Genomic DNA, 18,147 nt, shown 5'->3' with positions numbered 1-18,147 from the left:
CTCCTCCAACGTGTGACATTTCCTCAGTCTTGTCTTTCGTGACCTTCATAATTTGAAGAGTGCTGTTTGGTTATTTTATCTGATGTTCTTCAATTTGGGTTTGACGATGTTAATAATTAGATTGAGGGTATGCATTTTGGAAGAGAATATCTCAGAAGGTATGTTGTGCTCGTATGAGAGCACAGATGATCACAATATTCAGTACGTTTTATCTATTACTGGTGATAATAGCCATGATTACTTGGTTAAGGTGTCCCCTGCCAGAATTTAGAACTGTAAAGTTATTTTTTTCCCATTATCTTGGGGGAGGTAATCTGAGACTGTAAATGTCTTTTCCACTGAAATTTTCCATGATTTCAGCATCTACCCCAGTGGCACTTATACTTTAAAGTAGGTTTTTTATGGAGTTCAAATTCCCTTTGAGTGCTTTAAAGATTTCCTAACTTCACAACTGAGCAATTCATGAGTAATTAAATGTTTGTTTCTCTTTTCTTTGAACATTTTCAGGTATTTGACTGGAATGGTTGACAAAAGGACACTTGAGAAATATGAAAGAGAAGCTAAAGAAAAAAACAGAGAAACTTGGTAAACTTTTATGACACTATAAGTTACTTTTCAGGAAACTACTTATTTAATGCTTTTGTAGTCTACTAACAAATTCATGAGAGGAGGCTTGTGGGATAAATTATAAAGCATCTATTTAATTGAGACATTGCCTGGCTACAAAATTTCATTCACAGAATTTATAATAATCAGGAACAGATGTTACAGTGGGATTTGGGGAGAAAGCAGATAACATAATAGTACTTAAGGGTATGATCATTATGTGAGTAAACAGTTGAAAGATAAAAGAATATATGGAATAATATATTGACAGTAGTTGCCTTTGCATGGAGAGAGGGTCAGCTCTTTTCTTCTTTCTAACCTTATTTTTTCTTAAGTTAACAAGCTTTATCTCAATAGGACATTGGTGGTATTTTATTTTTTTTAATTGTATTTCTGTGTTAAGGGGAAAAGTTCCTAATCAATATTATACTAAAAAATGGATTCAGTTCAGTTCAGTCGCTCAGTTGTGTCCGACTTTTTGCGACCCCATGAATTGCAGCACGCCAGGCCTCCCACCAACTACAGAGTTCACTCAACTCATGTCCATCAAGTTGGTGATGCCATCCAGCCATCTCATCCTTTGTCGTCCCCTTCTCCTCCTGCCTCCAATCCCTCCCAGCATCAGAGCCTTTTCCAATGAGTCAACTCTTCACATGAGGTGGCCAAAGTACTGGAGTTTCAGCCTTAGCATCATTCCTTCCAAAGAAATCCCAGGGCTGATCTCCTTCAGAATGGACTGGTTGGATCTCCTTGCAGTCCAAGGGACTCTCAAGAGTCTTCTCTAGTAACACAGTTCAAAAGCATCAATTCTTTGGAGCTCAGCTGTCTTCAAAGTCCAGCTCTCACATCCATACATGACTACTGGAAAAACCATAGCTTTGACTAGACAGGCCTAAGTTGGCAAAGTAATGTCTCTGCTTTTTAATATGCTGTCTAGGTTGGTCATAACTTTCCTTCCAAGGAGTAAGCATCTTTTAATTTCATGGCTGCAGTCACCATCTGCAGTGATTTTGGAGCCCCCCCAAATAAAGTCTGACAGTGTTTCCACTGTTTCCCCATCTATTTGCCATGAAGTGATGGGACCAGATGCCATGATCTTCGTTTTCTGAATGTTGAGCTTTAAGCCAACTTTTTCACTCTCCTCTTTCACTTTCATCAAGAGGCTTTTTAGTTCCTCTTCACTTTCTGGTGTGTCATCTGCATATCTGAGGTTATTGATATTTCTTACTTACTATGAAATACAGGTGATGTGATGAAGTTATCTAAATTAACACTGTTATGGATGGTTTGAATTTATATATTTAATTTTTATATGGCAAAGAAATATCCAGATAATTTTTAGCAAGTAACCATTGTTCCCAAATGGTGGGTTAGTAGACTTCACTTGTAGAAGGTACCCTTAAACAGCCTTATTTGTATTATACTTTGTGCTAGATGATTTTTAAAATGAAAATAAAGGAACTCATTACTTAACTTATAGTGATATTGGCATTGGTACTAAATAGTCTTTCTGTGTATGTTGTCATCTTGTTATTATACATAATATTTGCTTACAGAATGTATAATTGACGCTGGATATATATAAAAGCTCTTGAGAGTTTGAATCAGAAGAATGTAAGTTTTAGTCATTTAACTTTTATTTCTATTTAAATGTATGTTGAACATAAAATTCTTCTACCATTAATTACACATTTAATGGCAGAAGAATATTTTTAAAACTCATGTTCTTACCAGTATTGTTATTTTAAAATTATTTCAGGTACTTATCTTGGGCCTTAGACACAAATCAGGAAGAAAGAGACAAGGGTAAAACAGTAGAAGTGGGTCGTGCCTATTTTGAAACGGAAAAGAAGCATTTTACAATTCTAGATGCCCCTGGCCACAAGAGTTTTGTCCCAAATATGATTGGTGGTGCTTCTCAAGCTGATTTGGCTGTACTGGTAAGGAAAGATGTTTCCAGTTCATCCCTGTATTTGTTCGCAGCCCTACTTGAAATGTAAACACTTGGATTTACCTTCTAAAAGCTAGAATTTAGATTACAGTGAACTGTAAAATATACAAAGTTACAGTTTTCACTTTGTTTCACTAATCTGCCCAAGAAATCTTCATAATTTGATTTACTTATGAAAATGTTTCTGCTTTTCTTTACCATTGCTATTATCTCTGTGTGAGAAATTGGTGTCCACTGACTGCTAAACCTAATCCATTTTGTACTCAATCCTGTGAGTACAAAATTGAGTAAGAAATTATCTGTTTAAGATCTTCAGTCATTTTGCAGCTTGGGGGTAGTTATTGTACCAGCACTAAATCACATATATGTTTGAAATGTAAAATATAAAGGCGTACTAGATTTTGGAGAATTGGGAATGAGAAGAAGCATATACCGAAATTTTAAAGTATTTAGACATTGTGACATTCAAAAGTATATATATATACTCAGACGATAAAACAATCTACCTGCAATGCAGGGTCAGGAAGATGCCCTGGAGAAGGCAGCCCACTCCAACGTTTTTGCCTACAGAATCCCGTGGACAGAGGAGCCTTGTCAGGCTATGGGGTCACAAAGAGTTGGACACACTGAATGACTAACTCACTCACTTCTATTTTCTTGCAAGATGCTTCTGATAAAACTGAAAAGAAAAATGTTGTATTGCCAGAAGAGTGTACTTGAATGTGTAAGAATAAGCTGTTCATTTCTTGGAACAGGTGATCTCTGCCAGGAAAGGAGAGTTTGAAACTGGATTTGAGAAAGGAGGACAGACGAGAGAGCATGCCATGCTGGCAAAGACGGCAGGCGTAAAGCATTTGATTGTGCTCATTAATAAGATGGACGACCCAACAGTAAACTGGAGCAATGAGAGGCAAGCTTGGACATCTTACTGTTTGTCCATACTCTGTTTAATGTTGAAACTAGAGAGTTCAGTTGCTTTACATTATAATTGAGTTATTTATAAATATTAATAGATACGAAGAATGTAAAGAGAAACTGGTGCCGTTTTTGAAAAAAGTTGGCTTTAATCCCAAAAAGGACATTCACTTCATGCCATGCTCAGGACTGACGGGAGCAAATCTTAAGGAGCAATCAGATTTCTGTCCTTGGTACATGTAAGTAATCTTCTTAAAAGTTTGTGTCTTATTAAGTAAATTTTTTTTAAATTTTTTGGCCACACAGCATGTGGGATCTCATTTCCCTGACTAGGGATCGAATCCGTGCCCCTGGATCTCTAGGGAAGGCCCAGTGTGTTTGTGTGTGTTAGTTGCTCAGTCGTGTCTGACTCTTTACGACCCCGTGGACCAGGTTCCTCTGTCCATGGGATTCTCCAGGCAAGAATACTGTAACCTTTCCCCTCTCCAGGGGATTTTCCTCAACCAAGGACCAAACCAGGGTCTCCTGCATTGCAGGCAGATTCTTCATGGGTTGAGCTACCTGAGAAGCCCAATAATTTAAGAAAATATTGAGTGTAACCTTGGCTTTAAAAATGCCATGACCTTTGTCTTTTAACTGGGTTTTCCTTTTTGTTATTGAGTTGTTAGGGTACTTTATGCACTGGGTACAATTCTCTTATCAGAGACATGATTTGGAAGCATTTTCTCCCATTCTGTGGGCTATCTTTTTACTTTCTTCATAGTGTCCTTTGAAATACAAAAAGGTTTTAATTTTGATGAAGTCTTGTTTATTTTTTCCCTTAATTGTGCTTTTGGTGTCATGCCTAGGGAATTGTTGCACAATCCAGTCATAAAGAGTTAGACCCGTTATTTTCATTTAAGCCTATTGAAGCTCTTAGGTGTGTGTTTCATTTTTGGACTAATTTTTTATAAGGTAAAGTCTTGAATACTTCAGCTTTATGAGTATTTCAATTGGGAAATGGGAGTCTTTGACTTTTATCCCCCTGTCCCCCAAGAATATTTTGCCTTTTTGGGTCCCTTGAATTTCCATATGAACATTGGGATCAGCTGGTCAAATTTCTGCAAAAAGGCAGTGGGACTTTAATAAGAACTGCACTGAATTTGTACATCAGTTTGGGGGGAATATTTCGATCTTGTCAATATTATACCTCCCAATTCACATACTGTAGTTTTAAAGGGGAAATTATACAATCTTGATTTCAGAACTGGAAAAAGTCCATGAAAAATTAAGTTATATAGAGTGGCTTCAATTTATTACAACATGTGGGTTATCTGCCATTAAATATTTTTATAAGTTTATAGGGAAACTTTTTCATTATATTGATCTACTTTGTTATTTTTTTAGAAAATGTTTCTGAGGAATAAGTGAGATTAACTTAGGTTAGAGCCATGTAATTTCTTAACATTTTAACATTTATGTTGACTCTTTAATTTTATTATATTCTCAGTGGATTACCATTTATTCCATATCTGGATAATTTGCCAAACTTCAATAGATCAGTTGATGGACCAATCAGGCTGCCAATTGTGGATAAGTACAAGGTACCCAAAATGTTCAAGAAATTGGATTTTATGGGAGGTGACAAATTATTTTGTCTTCTGTTTTAAACTATGAAATAACTTTAATAATTAACAATATAACACAGGTATCTTTTTAATAAAGATTATGTTATTCAGTGATATAGATAGATCATAATTTAAATCAGTTTAGTTTATTTTGTTTTTCTATGAGCCAGTGATCATTTTTTGGTGAGAGATTCTTATAAGTAAAACTTCTGAAAGAGTTTGTACATTAAAGTTGATAGATACTGACAAATAGCCTTCCAAAATACAGTGCTAATTTGCATGACCACCAGCAGTATATGAACTTGTTTACCATAGCCTAAACAACACTGGATGTAGTCTTTAAAAATTAAGCTTTAAATAAAGAAAAAAATAATAAGCTTCACTATTTTTAACTATGTTTTTAGCTTCATTTTAAGTACTGCACTATCAATATGTAGTATTTTGCTTTTTTTCAAATACATTACTTCATTAGCTTCATGCTAAATTTCTTGAAATTTAGTTTTTAAATAGGTAATGTCTCAGACAGTTTTGAGAGAAGCTCAATTTGAACAAGAAATTTAGATCTTCAACGTAAAATTCTGTCTCCTGCAGTGTGTTTCTTTTTAAATCCTAGGCATACTTATTTATTAGTATTATATATATAGATGTGCTTTTGACACAGTATTTGTTGCCTGTGTCTAAGATTAATCCTAAGCTTTCTACCACTTGAGCTAAAGATTTTCTTTTCTGAATAAGCCTTGTAAGATTTCACTTTGGGTTGTTGAACCCCTGTATATTAGTAACAGAAGTCTGACATTTGGCTTTTTATTTTAAACAGGATATGGGCACTGTGGTCCTGGGAAAGCTGGAATCAGGATCTATTTGTAAAGGCCAGCAGCTTGTGATGATGCCAAACAAGGTAAGAATTCATAATGCTCTTGTTCATTTAAATTTTCTCTTGAAAATATTAGTAAGGAATCAGAACTTTTCAATCTTAGGGATTTCATTAAAAGAAACCACTTTTTAAATCCAACATTGGTGGTGGTGGTGGTGTAGTCGCTAAGTTGTGTCCGACTTTTGCAACCTCATGAACTGTAGCCCGCCAGGCTCCTCTATCCATGGGATTCTCCAGGCAAGAATACTGGAGTGGGTTGCCATTTCCTTCTCCAGGGGATCTTCCCAACCCAGAGATTGAACCCAGGTCTTCTGAACTGCAGGCAGATTGTTTACCAACTGAGCTGTATGGAGCTAGTTAATGTCAAGTGCAAAATTTAATCAAGAATATGTGGCGTCATTTATTGACAAATGGAGAAGGGACAGTATTAGCACCATGTCCGAGTTAAAAGGTACGTCATCATGAGAGCTTCAGATAGTTACTTTATAGGAAGTAAATAGAGATCTGAAGTGGTTAAATGATTTGCTTCTGTTAACATTCTAGATTAGTAAGTGAGCCAGGGATGAAAACTCAGGTTTAACATTAATATAATCAGCTTTCTTTTATTTTTTGTACATAGTAGTTATGTTGGATACTATAAAATGTGTCCAAGCTATGCTCCTAGTTTATTTGGGGAGAAAGGGATTTTTTAAAAATCATAAATGGGTCTTTTCTTGACTCTTAATACCTTATTGTAGTTTCTTCATTATAGGAGAGGGTTTCATTAAATAACATGAAAAAATCTCAATAAACTATATTCTTTTGTGTTATTTTTGACTGGTCAGTTGCTGGTAATTGCAGATGACCTGTTACTAAGAAACTGTTACCTGTCTCCAGAGGACTTCTCTAACAATCCAAAGATGTTCTTTATGTGGGAAAAGGCCTGAATGATCAGAAACTCCAAATAGACATTTTGTTAGATTTAACTGAGAATTTCTTTACCACCCTTATTCCAGGCAAAGAATATTACAAAAGATAATTGTTAATGTACTGTTGAGTTTTAATTGAAACCTTACAAATTATACTTTGGGGTTTCTTGATGCCTTATGCATTGGAGATCAGAGTATCCTATCATAGTCTCTTTTCTCTAAGAGGTAATTATGCAGTGATAAACGAGTGAAAATAATGGTCAGTTTGAATCCTTGTTGTATTTTGTCTGTTGAGCAATCACAGAAGTCAAGTTTGTTTGTGGAGATGGAAGCAAGGGGCTGGGGGAAGAATGGGGAGTAGATTCTTAATGGGCACAGAACTTCCTTTTGGGGTGATCATGTTTCGGAACCAGATACTGATAATGGTTGTATACCATTGTGAATGTCGATGCCACTGAATTGTACGATGTAAAACAGTTTAAAAAGGTAAATATGAGTATTTTATCACAATAGAAAAGTACTTACTATGGGCAAGTGAACTTAGTGCTGGGCTGTAGCTAAAGGTGAAGGGACTTAATATATTAGTTCTCTTTAGAAACTATCACTTTACACTAATTACTAAACAGGTCAGTGTAGCATATCTTACAGGTGTTAATCAGTCCTTAAGAACTCAGTTTACTTCAGTCCCTGAGTTTCAGTGGAACAGAATTATGTTTTAAAAGATGTTAGACTATGCTGTGCTGTGCTTAGTTGCTCAGTCATGTCCGACTCTTTGCGATCCCATTGACTGTAGTCCACCAGGCTCCTCTGTCCATGGGGATTCGCCAAGCAAGAAGACTGGAGTGGGTTGCTATGCCCTCATCCAGGGCATCTTCCCAACCCAGGGATTGATTGAACCCAGTTCTCCTGCATTGCAGGTGGATTCTTTACTGTCTGAGCAACCAGGGAAGCCCAGATGTAAGACTATTTTACATTAAAAAACTATAGGTAGGGAACCTACAGAATGGGGGTAAGAAATTGTATATCATGAATCTGATAAAGGGGGTTACTATCCATAATATATCAAGAACTCCTACAACTCAACAACAAAAATAAAGAACCTGACTAAAAAATTAGCAAAGAACTTAAAGCAGGCATTTCTCCAAAGAAGATGAACAAGTGGCCAGCAAACACATGAAAAGAAGCTCAACATCACTAATCATTTCAGTCACCGAGTCGTGTCCGACTCTTTGCAACCCCATGAATCGCAGCACGCCAGGCCTCCCTGTCCATCCATCACCAACTCCTGGAGTTCACTCAGACTCATGTCCATCGAGTCCGTGGTGCCATCCAGCCATCTCATCCTCTGTCGTCCCTTTCTCCCCCTGCCCCCAATCCCTCCCAGCATCAGAGTCTTTTCCAATGAGTCAACTCTTCGCATGAGGTGGCCAAAGTACTGGTGTTTCAGCTTTAGCATCATTCCTTCCAAAGAAATCCCAGGGCTGATCTCCTTCAGAATGGACTGGTTGGATCTCCTTGCAATCCAAGGGACTCTCAAGAGTCTTCTCTAGTAACACAGTTCAAAAGCATCAATTCTTCGGCGCTCATTAGGGAAATGCAAATCAAAGTTACAGTGAGATAATACCTCACAGCCATCTGGATGGCTATTTAAAAAAAAGAAAAACCCAGAAAATAACAAATGGTGGTGAAGGATATAGAGATTTGGAACCCTTTCTGGATTGTTGGTAGGAATGTAAAATTGTGCAGCTGCTATGGAAAACTTAACAGCATTTCTTCAGAAACAAAAATAAAAATAGAATAATCATGATCCAGCAATTCCACATCTGAGTACACACCCTTAAAAGCCAAAAGCAGATCTTGGAGAACCAATGTTCATAGCAGCCAACACATGGAAGCAGAAGCAAACAAATATGGTGTATACATAAAACGGCATATCACTCAGCGAGAAAGGAAGGATATTCTAATATAGGCTACAACATGGACGAACCTGGAGGGCATTATTACTAAGTAAGATAAGCCAGCCAGCCATAGACACATAAATCATGTATGACTCTCCACTTTTGTGAAGTACTTTTGAGCAGATAAAATCTTTACTACCTCTCAGAAAGTAATTAAAAAATTAATCTTAATTTTTCATAAGTATGGATTATAGATTTGACTTGCTCTATTTTGTTATAAAAGTCTTCATTTAGGGAAAGGAATTGTTACACTGTATTATTTGGGCAAAAAGTAGTAAACATACTTGTTTGGTTATATATGATGGAACTGCTACTTTCTACCTCTTTATTCCATTACTCTAAAGAATTTGCTAGCAAATATGGCTGTACTACCAGTTTCTGGAATGAATTTCAAGACAGCTATCAGTAAGGTATAAGCTACCTTTGGGGAAAGCAAGCCATTATTTGTGTATGTGTATGGGGGAGAAACTACTGGAGTTTAGCAAACGACAGTTTATAGAATTCTGGTATGGAATATAGTGATTCTGGATTTTCTCCTATTTATCTGTCATGCAATGAGAAAGTTCATTTTGTCTTAAAGGTTGTTATATTGTTTTGTTTTCTGGCATGTGTTTTAAAAATATAAATTATCTCCAAGGGAGGAAATGGGAGTAAAATAAGGACTACTTTGTGGGTATTGCTTTTAACATTTTCCCCCATATATATGCTTTAAAAAAAAAATTATTGTAGTAAAAGACAAATTTTACCACTATTGACATTTTGTACGTTCATGGTATTGTGCAGCCATCAGCACGTCTAGTTCCAAAACATTTTCATCACCCTAGAAGGAAACCCTCTACCTATTAACAGTCAGTATGCTTTTAAAGCTTAGTTGTTCAAATAACCTTAGAAAAATACATTCTTCAGATGTTTGGGGATTGATAGATAATAGAAGCTATGTCTCTTAACTCCTGACTAAGAATAATAAAAGTTATATCTATAAAATTAAAATGGTATATGTTTTAATTTTTAAAAAGTAAAAAAGGCAGGTATTGTTTGGAAATTATTAGGATGTGATATATTTAAAAGATGACAGATAAATCTTAATTGGCAGCTTTAATTCTAAGATATGATTTTCAGTAAGTTTGTGTTATACAAATGTTATAAAGTTTTAAACTCACAAGAATTACTTTGGCTACTCAACAACCACAGAAAAATGTGACTTGCAAGTCTTCAGCAAACAGATCATTTTCCATTCTATAATGTAGTGAATGTATCAAAAGTTTTCCAATCTTGGTTTCTTTTTAAGCACAATGTGGAAGTTCTTGGAATCCTTTCCGATGATGTGGAAACCGATTCTGTAGCCCCAGGTGAAAACCTCAAAATCAGACTGAAAGGAATTGAAGAGGAGGAGATTCTTCCAGGGTTCATACTTTGTGATCCGAATAATCTTTGTCATTCTGGTCGTACATTTGATGCCCAGGTAAACCAGATATTGTAGTTATCATGATGACCTTTACTATCACAATGAGACTAGGATTTAAATACCCTTTGTCCTGATTATTGGTGATATGCCATTGTGTGCAGTACATCTCATACCCATAAGGTCTTTGATGGTACAAGTCCTGGGTAGAAAGTATGCATTTTTACTTTTTATTTTCTGTTGATAATATGTATTGATACTTAATATTTTGCCCAAAGTGTTTTTCACTTTAAGTAGAGCATAGTTGCCTTGGAAGTCATGGTTTGTCTGCTCATTCAGAGCAAGCAAATTTCCAAATAGGAAAACACAATTAATTTCTCCATGCTATTAGCAACCTGACTTCCCCAGGAGGACAGAGTAAGTAATTGGTACAACTCACAGAATTTTTGAGTTGTTATATGATGATTAATCAAGTTAGATTTTTATGTCAGATACAAGGTTGTTAACTTTGGAGCTTGGATACTAGGAAATGGATAAAACTAAATTCATATCAGGAGGGAAAATTCTAGCATGTGAGCAGCAGTGAATGCCTTGGTGGGAGAGTATAGAGGAAAGGCTTCCCAGAGAAGAAAGTATGCCTATGTTTTTAAAGTTTGGGTACTTGCCAAGAAGATCTGTAGGATAAAGATATCAAAAATTCATGCTTTGAGGTAACCCAATCTCACCTATCACTTCTAACACAAAAATAAGTTGGTGGCCTACTGAAATTGTGAGTTACACATTCAATTCTTTTTTTACCTAGGGATAAAGATGATAATTTTTTTTGTTTGACAGATAGTGATTATAGAGCACAAGTCCATCATCTGCCCAGGTTATAATGCGGTGCTGCATATTCATACCTGTATTGAAGAAGTCGAAATAACAGTGAGTTTTAAGATAATTGGGGTTTTTAAGACCATTATTCACACTTCTGGTCTTGAAGATTCTTTTATTAGGCATTATTCTAATCTCATCCTTTTTTCTTGGATAGGCCTTAATCTGCTTGGTAGACAAGAAATCAGGAGAAAAAAGTAAGACTCGACCCCGTTTTGTGAAACAGGATCAAGTGTGCATTGCCCGCTTGAGGACAGCAGGAACCATCTGCCTTGAGACCTTTAAAGACTTCCCTCAGATGGGTCGCTTTACTTTAAGAGATGAGGGTAAGCCTTTAAATTGATGTCCAGAGGTCTGTCTAAGGTGCTTAGCTTTGGTAGTTTTCATCTTGAGTACAGTGCACATTAGAAGTTCATAGGAAACTTAGATACCTGTTTATATGTCATATGTTTTATGAGTTGAATGAATTAAACAGACTTGAACATACACTTTAGTAGTAATGCTCTAGATGAAGAACCTTAATCTTGATGTTTTGCAGGCAGTAGGTTTTGAGAGTCCTTTTATTTATTGCTAAATAAGACATTTCTATGATAAAATCCTCTGTAATATGTGTGATAAAAACTCATCTGGAAGAGTTTTTATCCAATAGAGCAAATTTTTGCTAATAAGCAAACCTTTGAGGTAAACATCTTATTTTTTAGAAAAAATCACTTTAAAATCCAATATAATAAACTTTAACTGCACTGAAACGGGGGGAGATAAAGGAGTACATAGACTGATAGCCTTAATGCCTAATATTTTCAAGGTTTAGTATTTATTCATTATATTTTTTATATTTTTATAAATAAAAATATTTAAAATAAAAATACTTTGTTATATTTTTAATATTTATTTCAAGGTTTAATGTTCATGTTCTTTTGTGTGTGTGTCCACTTCTGCCTACGTGAATTGGAATAGCTGTAATTTTCCTGTTTCAAACAGCTATGAAACTTTGGTATCATAGAAACAAAATGGCTTTGTGTTTAATAGAACATTTCTCTTATAGATTATTAATTTAGGTTACTATTTTAAGACTATGGAAGACTTTAAATAAAAGGTTTATGGTTCACTTAAAATACAGAATAGTCAGTTCACATATTAGTTCCAATTCAGTTCAGCAAAATCTTTACTGTATATCCGCTGAATGTCAGGAGTTGTGCCGAGCACTGGGAATATGATGGATGTGGTCCCTGAGCTTTATTTCAGAGCAAACTATAAAGATGGTATACATTTAAAATCATTATCTTAAAAGTCTTCTTGATGATAGTGAAACTGGCTATTGGGGCTTTCCTATTAATATAACAAAATGAGAATTTTATTTATCAATTAGAAATTAATGTAGCAAGAATTTTTAACTTCAGAATTTTTTTTTCCCCTAAAGAATAGCTTGGCTTTTAGGTTTTTCACAAGACCAAATGGATTTTGTATTTCTAATAGGGTCTGAGAGCCCTTTTTAACAGCTTTTATTGAGATAATTTAAATACCGTGAAATTGACCTGTTTGGAGTATATGGTTCAGTGAATTAGTATGTTCAGTTGTATAGTCATCACTACATCCTGATTTTATAACATTTATAACATCTGAAAAAGGAACCCAAGTACCTGTTTACAAAGTTACCACCGATTATCCTATCTGTCTACCTCTGGCCGTTGTAGGCAACCATATGTCTACTTTTTCTCTGCCTGCCTTTTTTGGACGTGACTTATAAATTGAATCATATAGTTTGTGGCCTTTAGTGTGTAGTTTATTTCACGCAGCATGTTTTTGAGGTTCACCCATGCTGTGATATGTATATAATTCATTCCTTTTTATTGCCAAATAGTAATTCCACTGTATGGATATATCCACACTTTACTTTTCAGCATAGGTCTTAATTAGTAATTTACATTGTAAAATAATGATAAAGTTTTGTTTTTTTTTTTTTCACAAAGGCTTTCAATTTTATTTTATTTTTAACAAACATACATGGGACTCGATAAAGGTTACTAACTGAATGAGCTCTAACAGACAGGTTCTCTGTGGCTTTGACACACTCAGCTTCTAAATGATCAGCTAGCTAGTTAGGACTGTACACTTGGTACTTTTTGCGGTTGTTCAGTCATTCAATCATGTCCAGCTCTTTGCCACCTCATGGACTGTAGCCCACAAGGCTCCTCTGTCCATGGGATTTCCTAGGCAAGATTATGGGAGTGGGTAATGATAAAGTTTTAATATCTAACATAGCCTTGCTGTTAACTACTGAAAAGGTTTCTTAAAATTTTCATTTCTAGGTAAGACCATTGCAATTGGAAAAGTTCTGAAACTGGTTCCAGAGAAAGACTAAGCATTTTCTTGATGACCCTGCACAATACTGTGAGGAAAATTGACTGCAAAAGCCTACTTCACACCGCCTTCTCTTATTTTCTGCCCATTGACAAACCTCTCCCCATATTTTGCAAAGACAAAATTCACAGCAAAAGTCCACATTATGTCAGCTTTCTCATATTGAGAGCTCTGCTATGCCACTGTTGAATTTTTCCCAAGATTTTTTTCTTCCCCTCTCAAACTCTGCTTCCTTGGACAGATTTGGCAATAGCTTTGTAAGTGATGTGGACATAATCGCCTACAATAATGAAAAACCTACCAGGAATTTTTTTATTTTTCATTTCCCCTTGGGCATTCCTAGTCTTTTTTCCCCCCAGGCAGATCATTCTGAGTGTGCGAGTGTGTGTGCACATGTTACAAAGACAACTACCATGTTAATAAAATATTCAATTTGAAACCCTTTTCGGTATTTGAATTGCTTTTGAATACTGTTTTTTATCTGGATGTAACATTGTTGCATTAGCTTTTTAACTTGACCAAGTAATCGAGTACATTTTATTACTTGGACTTTTCTAAACTTTCCCTCTCCACTACTTAAATGAGGCACTTAGAAACCATGTTCAAGTTTGTATTAAAAGAAAGAATTAGATGGACCCCTTCTTTTGATGGTTAATGCATACATACAATATCTTTATGCAGCTGTGACACTGCTTTATTAGGTCTCTCGGTTATTTTCTGCCAACTGATATTTTAACATGGTTTCTTAAACAAAATAAGTGGTTTTAAGACACAGGAACAGCATATCTGTAGTTTTCATAAGTATAAAGCATAATGAAATTGTACCCCTACAAAAAATTCCATTAACTTGTTTAATTAGTGGAATTTACAATATAGACAGCATGTTGAGACCTGGCAAAAATGCCTCCTTTAGTATTTATAAGAGCTGCATGCAACTAGTATGAAAACCGTATCAATTGCAAGTGCCAGTTCTACAAATTACTCAGTTTATTTATTGTTTATATCAGTAATTTTAAAGGCTGACCCTTGCTGGTTAAAGCTAAATCTCATCCAGTAACTAAATGAACACATATTTAGAACCATCAGAATCTGCACAGACTAAAGTTAACAATGACAAGTAGAATTATGTTTTTCTCAATTATTCAAAACTGTTTTCTTAAATATATTGCTGAAATTTGCTCAATTATGATTTGGATGGCCCAGAGCGCAGCACTGTGGTGGTTTTTAGATTGAATCCTGACCTTATGCTACAACTGTCATGATTTTGAAATTTTTAATGAGAATAAATGGAAAATGGAAGGGATACTTTCAGGGATTTTTTTCTGGATTTATTGGAAGCCCCACCTTGATTTTGAGTGTTGCCTTTTACCCAAGACTTAGCCTCTTTTAGGTTGGCTTAATCTCTAAATAAGATACTTTGTAATTGTGTATCTAATGACATGTCCCTTCCCTGTAATCTTCCTGCCTTAGAAAAGAAAAGCCTCCTCTGACTATTTCCAGCCACAAAACATAAAAATTAAATCTAACCGTTTTCATAACTGTAAAATTCCCACTCATTTCATGAATGAGGCTACATCTTATGGACAGAGCACAGATACTGTCCTACAGTTTCTTGTAACTATACTCATGGTTATTAAAGTTGCATGAAATTTAAGTTATACTATGTTTGCAAATCTGGGCTTTTAGTTTTCTGGAATATGTGGGAACTTTAATCAGTACATTATAACTTTTCATACTTCCAAGTTAATAAGAACAAAATACTAGCAATTGCTTGGATTTTAATGAATCTCTAAAAGCTCAAGAGTCACTGAAATTATTTCCAGAGATATATTTCCATTTTTAAATTGAACACATTTTTTTAAAAAAGTTATGTTTGCTATTAAAACAGTTACACTTTTAGAATATTATGTGCATGTTGCCAAGACTCAAAATGACTTGGATATCAACTGTGAAGGGCCTACCTCTAAAAAAAATGAAGAGAATATAATCATGAAATAAAACTTTTGATGGATTCTTGCACATTTATGCAAGTAAGATTATTTAGAAGAAACCTCATTGTTACATTAACCAACACCATACATTTTTGTTGGCTTTGAAGTTCCATGGGAAGAATGCTTACTTGATGGATTGTAAAATCTTCATTGCACTGCCTGGTTACTTGGACAGGCAGATGTGTCTGAAGTGAACTAGCAGTGTGGGGAGATGTTAAACCTATGAAAAGCAATATACAGATTCCTGTGCTGTCATTTTGTCTTCTGCAAGTGCAAGTGTGTTTATATTGTTGACAATGCAAAAACAGGGCAATTGGCTATAGACTTAGGATATTACAGACCTACACATTTTTCTTTTCTGTCTTTAGCATAGATACATTAGATTCACAATTTTCTTTGCATCTGTTTACATTAATAATGTTCTTTATACAGCTTTCATGCTAGATTATTTAATCATAGTTTTTTAAATTAATAAACTTAAGATAATTGAAATAAACATTAAATAATTGCCATTTTTCAACCTTTATTTCTTACTACGGGAGAAGGGGAAATGTTTCTTGTTTTTAATTTGTAAGCATAATTCATCCAGTGAAAATTATGTAAAATCAAACTAAAAGCGATGGACTGAGTATATAATGCTATGAAATTAAGTGACAAATAGTATTCTTGAATAATTAAGCCCATGTATATTTGTTTTGAACTGAGTCTTGAAATATGTGATAATTGAATGTAAAAACTTTGTGAATTGTAGAAGAATAAGGTTATTCACTGTAACAAGAGGTAGTTCGTACTTGTCTGCTAGTTACATAAACTACAAGAACTACTTGTACAAAATAGGAGGGACTTTGAATGTGATGCAGTTGACAGATACTGGCATCCTCAGCTGAAGTGCTACAGATATTGCAGGTCATATGCTCAACCAGCTGCAGTTTTGCAACCCAAGAAAAAGGTGAATTTATGCTCAAAAACTGCTTTCATGATGAACTTTTGAAAAAAAAATCAAGAAAACTCCCTGGCAATCTTCAGAAACACTAGTTGTGACTGTAGTTACCCCGTGGTCTTTGACGGCTGTTGGATCTGGCAGCACTCGCACCTTTCCTCACTGGCGTGGACTCCTTATGGACTGTTGCTTCATGGATGACAGCTCCATTGGTTTGGGTAGGAAAGTTTTTATTACAGCTCTTAACATCAAGCAACTTGCAGCTTTTAAAAACCCTTTGTGGAAATTCTGGTAACAGCACAATAGCTGATTGTGGAATGATTAAATGTTCAGTGTTGGTCTATCTTAACAGAATAAACTGTGCCATTAATCCTCTCACAGACATACATACATAAGGTAGATAGCAATCTACAGAATTTAGGGGACAATTTTCTGTCTCCAAATAACATGGCTTCTATTTCCTCCAGCTGATTTTTTCCATGATTGTAGCAGATGTCATCTAATACATTTATGATCTTAGTTTCTTTCCTCTAGAGATCTTGCCATGGCAGCAACTTAAGTAAATAAATGTACTTACACGTGCACAACTCAAAGACTAGTAGGTTTAAATTTAGCAGTCAGTTGGTTATATTAGATTTCATAGTAAATGGAATAGGAAGTGTTTTTATTTCCCTGTAGTTCAGTGCTTTCCATCTGAACCAGTGTACTGCCAAATTTCAGATAGGGTAAATTTGGTTCAACTTATGATGGTTTTGGCTCTAGGATATTCTTAATTTTCAATATCCTAGGACATAACTGAGTCTTCCTTCAGTAAATACACTTTTCACATACCTCTAATCCTATGCTTCCTTGAAACAGTAATGTGCTAATGTAATGTGAGTTGTTTATTAAGAAGTGTTTTAAGGGCATGAAGGTGTGGGAATATTGGAGTATTCTCCAAAATAAGGGAGAAGCAGTAAGGCACCATGTCTGATTAGGCAGAAAATTAGGCAGGATTTAAGTGACCCTCAGAATGGTGGTAGTCTTTTCTGCCTTGTCACACATGCCACTGTGCCCTTTACTACCTACCGTGGAAACCTCAGGTTTGTGGACAGCAAAGGTAGAATGACATTGTGCTTCCCAGGCTCCCCTCTGCCAGGCACATTAGCCTAGTGCTTGTCAGCCCAAGTCCCCACTACCTCCTTGCCTGCTGCCCAGGAAGAGTGTGTGTGCTGGAGCTGGAGCTCCTGAACACCTCAGGCAACCAGACCACCCACATGCATTAGGCGAAACTGAGATCTGAGCCCAGGTCTGCATTTTAAGGACTTAACATTTGGCACACGTCTTAGTTAACTAGTTTCTTCTCTTTGTTCTAGAAGAAATGTGGGATCTCTCTCAGGCCAGGATTTAGTGACTAGTTTTCACTAGATGGCAGGTTAATACCTAGCTCTCCTTTTTTAAAAGACAGAATTGAAGGGAACTGATTAGGTTTGCTGGGTTTTTAACCTAATTCCAAAGCATGGCAGAATGCTCTAGGTAGGAATTATGGGAATCCAAGGTAAAGAAACCTTTTTCTTATAATTTGTAGCTACCTACTGTGCCTGACTTGGTGCCTGTGTGAGGATTAAGCCCTTAGTCTGCTCTTGCAATTATTCAAATGACTGAAATTTAAAAAATTTGCTTTTGTAATAACAATAAAAATTGTCATCTTCCCTTTTGAAGGATTTGTCCGTTTGTTTATAATTACTGTATTCTGTCATACTCTGAGTGTATCTGCTTTCT

The 18,147-nt window shown here is 35.5% G+C and overlaps 1 protein-coding gene across 3 annotated transcripts in view; it reads left to right on the top strand.

Moving 5' to 3' along the window:
- GSPT1 (G1 to S phase transition 1) overlaps positions 1–18,086 on the top strand; it is a 33,602-nt gene extending 15,516 nt beyond the window's left edge. For all 3 annotated transcript variants that reach the window (XM_015104083.4, XM_004020777.5, XM_012104124.4), the window contains exons 6-15: positions 508–585; positions 2,366–2,546; positions 3,313–3,467; positions 3,571–3,711; positions 4,962–5,055; positions 5,897–5,977; positions 10,108–10,281; positions 11,056–11,145; positions 11,252–11,420; positions 13,404–18,086. In XM_015104083.4, coding sequence (XP_014959569.1) covers positions 508–585; positions 2,366–2,546; positions 3,313–3,467; positions 3,571–3,711; positions 4,962–5,055; positions 5,897–5,977; positions 10,108–10,281; positions 11,056–11,145; positions 11,252–11,420; positions 13,404–13,456 — 1,216 coding nt within the window. In that variant the 3' untranslated portion in view covers positions 13,457–18,086. The remainder of the gene's footprint in view (positions 1–507; positions 586–2,365; positions 2,547–3,312; positions 3,468–3,570; positions 3,712–4,961; positions 5,056–5,896; positions 5,978–10,107; positions 10,282–11,055; positions 11,146–11,251; positions 11,421–13,403) is intronic.
- The last annotated feature ends 61 nt before the right edge of the window (positions 18,087–18,147 follow it).

Source organism: Ovis aries, chromosome 24, assembly GCF_016772045.2.
Source record: "Ovis aries strain OAR_USU_Benz2616 breed Rambouillet chromosome 24, ARS-UI_Ramb_v3.0, whole genome shotgun sequence".
Lineage (NCBI taxonomy): Eukaryota > Metazoa > Chordata > Mammalia > Artiodactyla > Bovidae > Ovis > Ovis aries.
The sequence above is the reverse complement of the archived record's forward strand: the minus strand, read 5'-3'. Positions and strand labels throughout refer to the sequence as shown.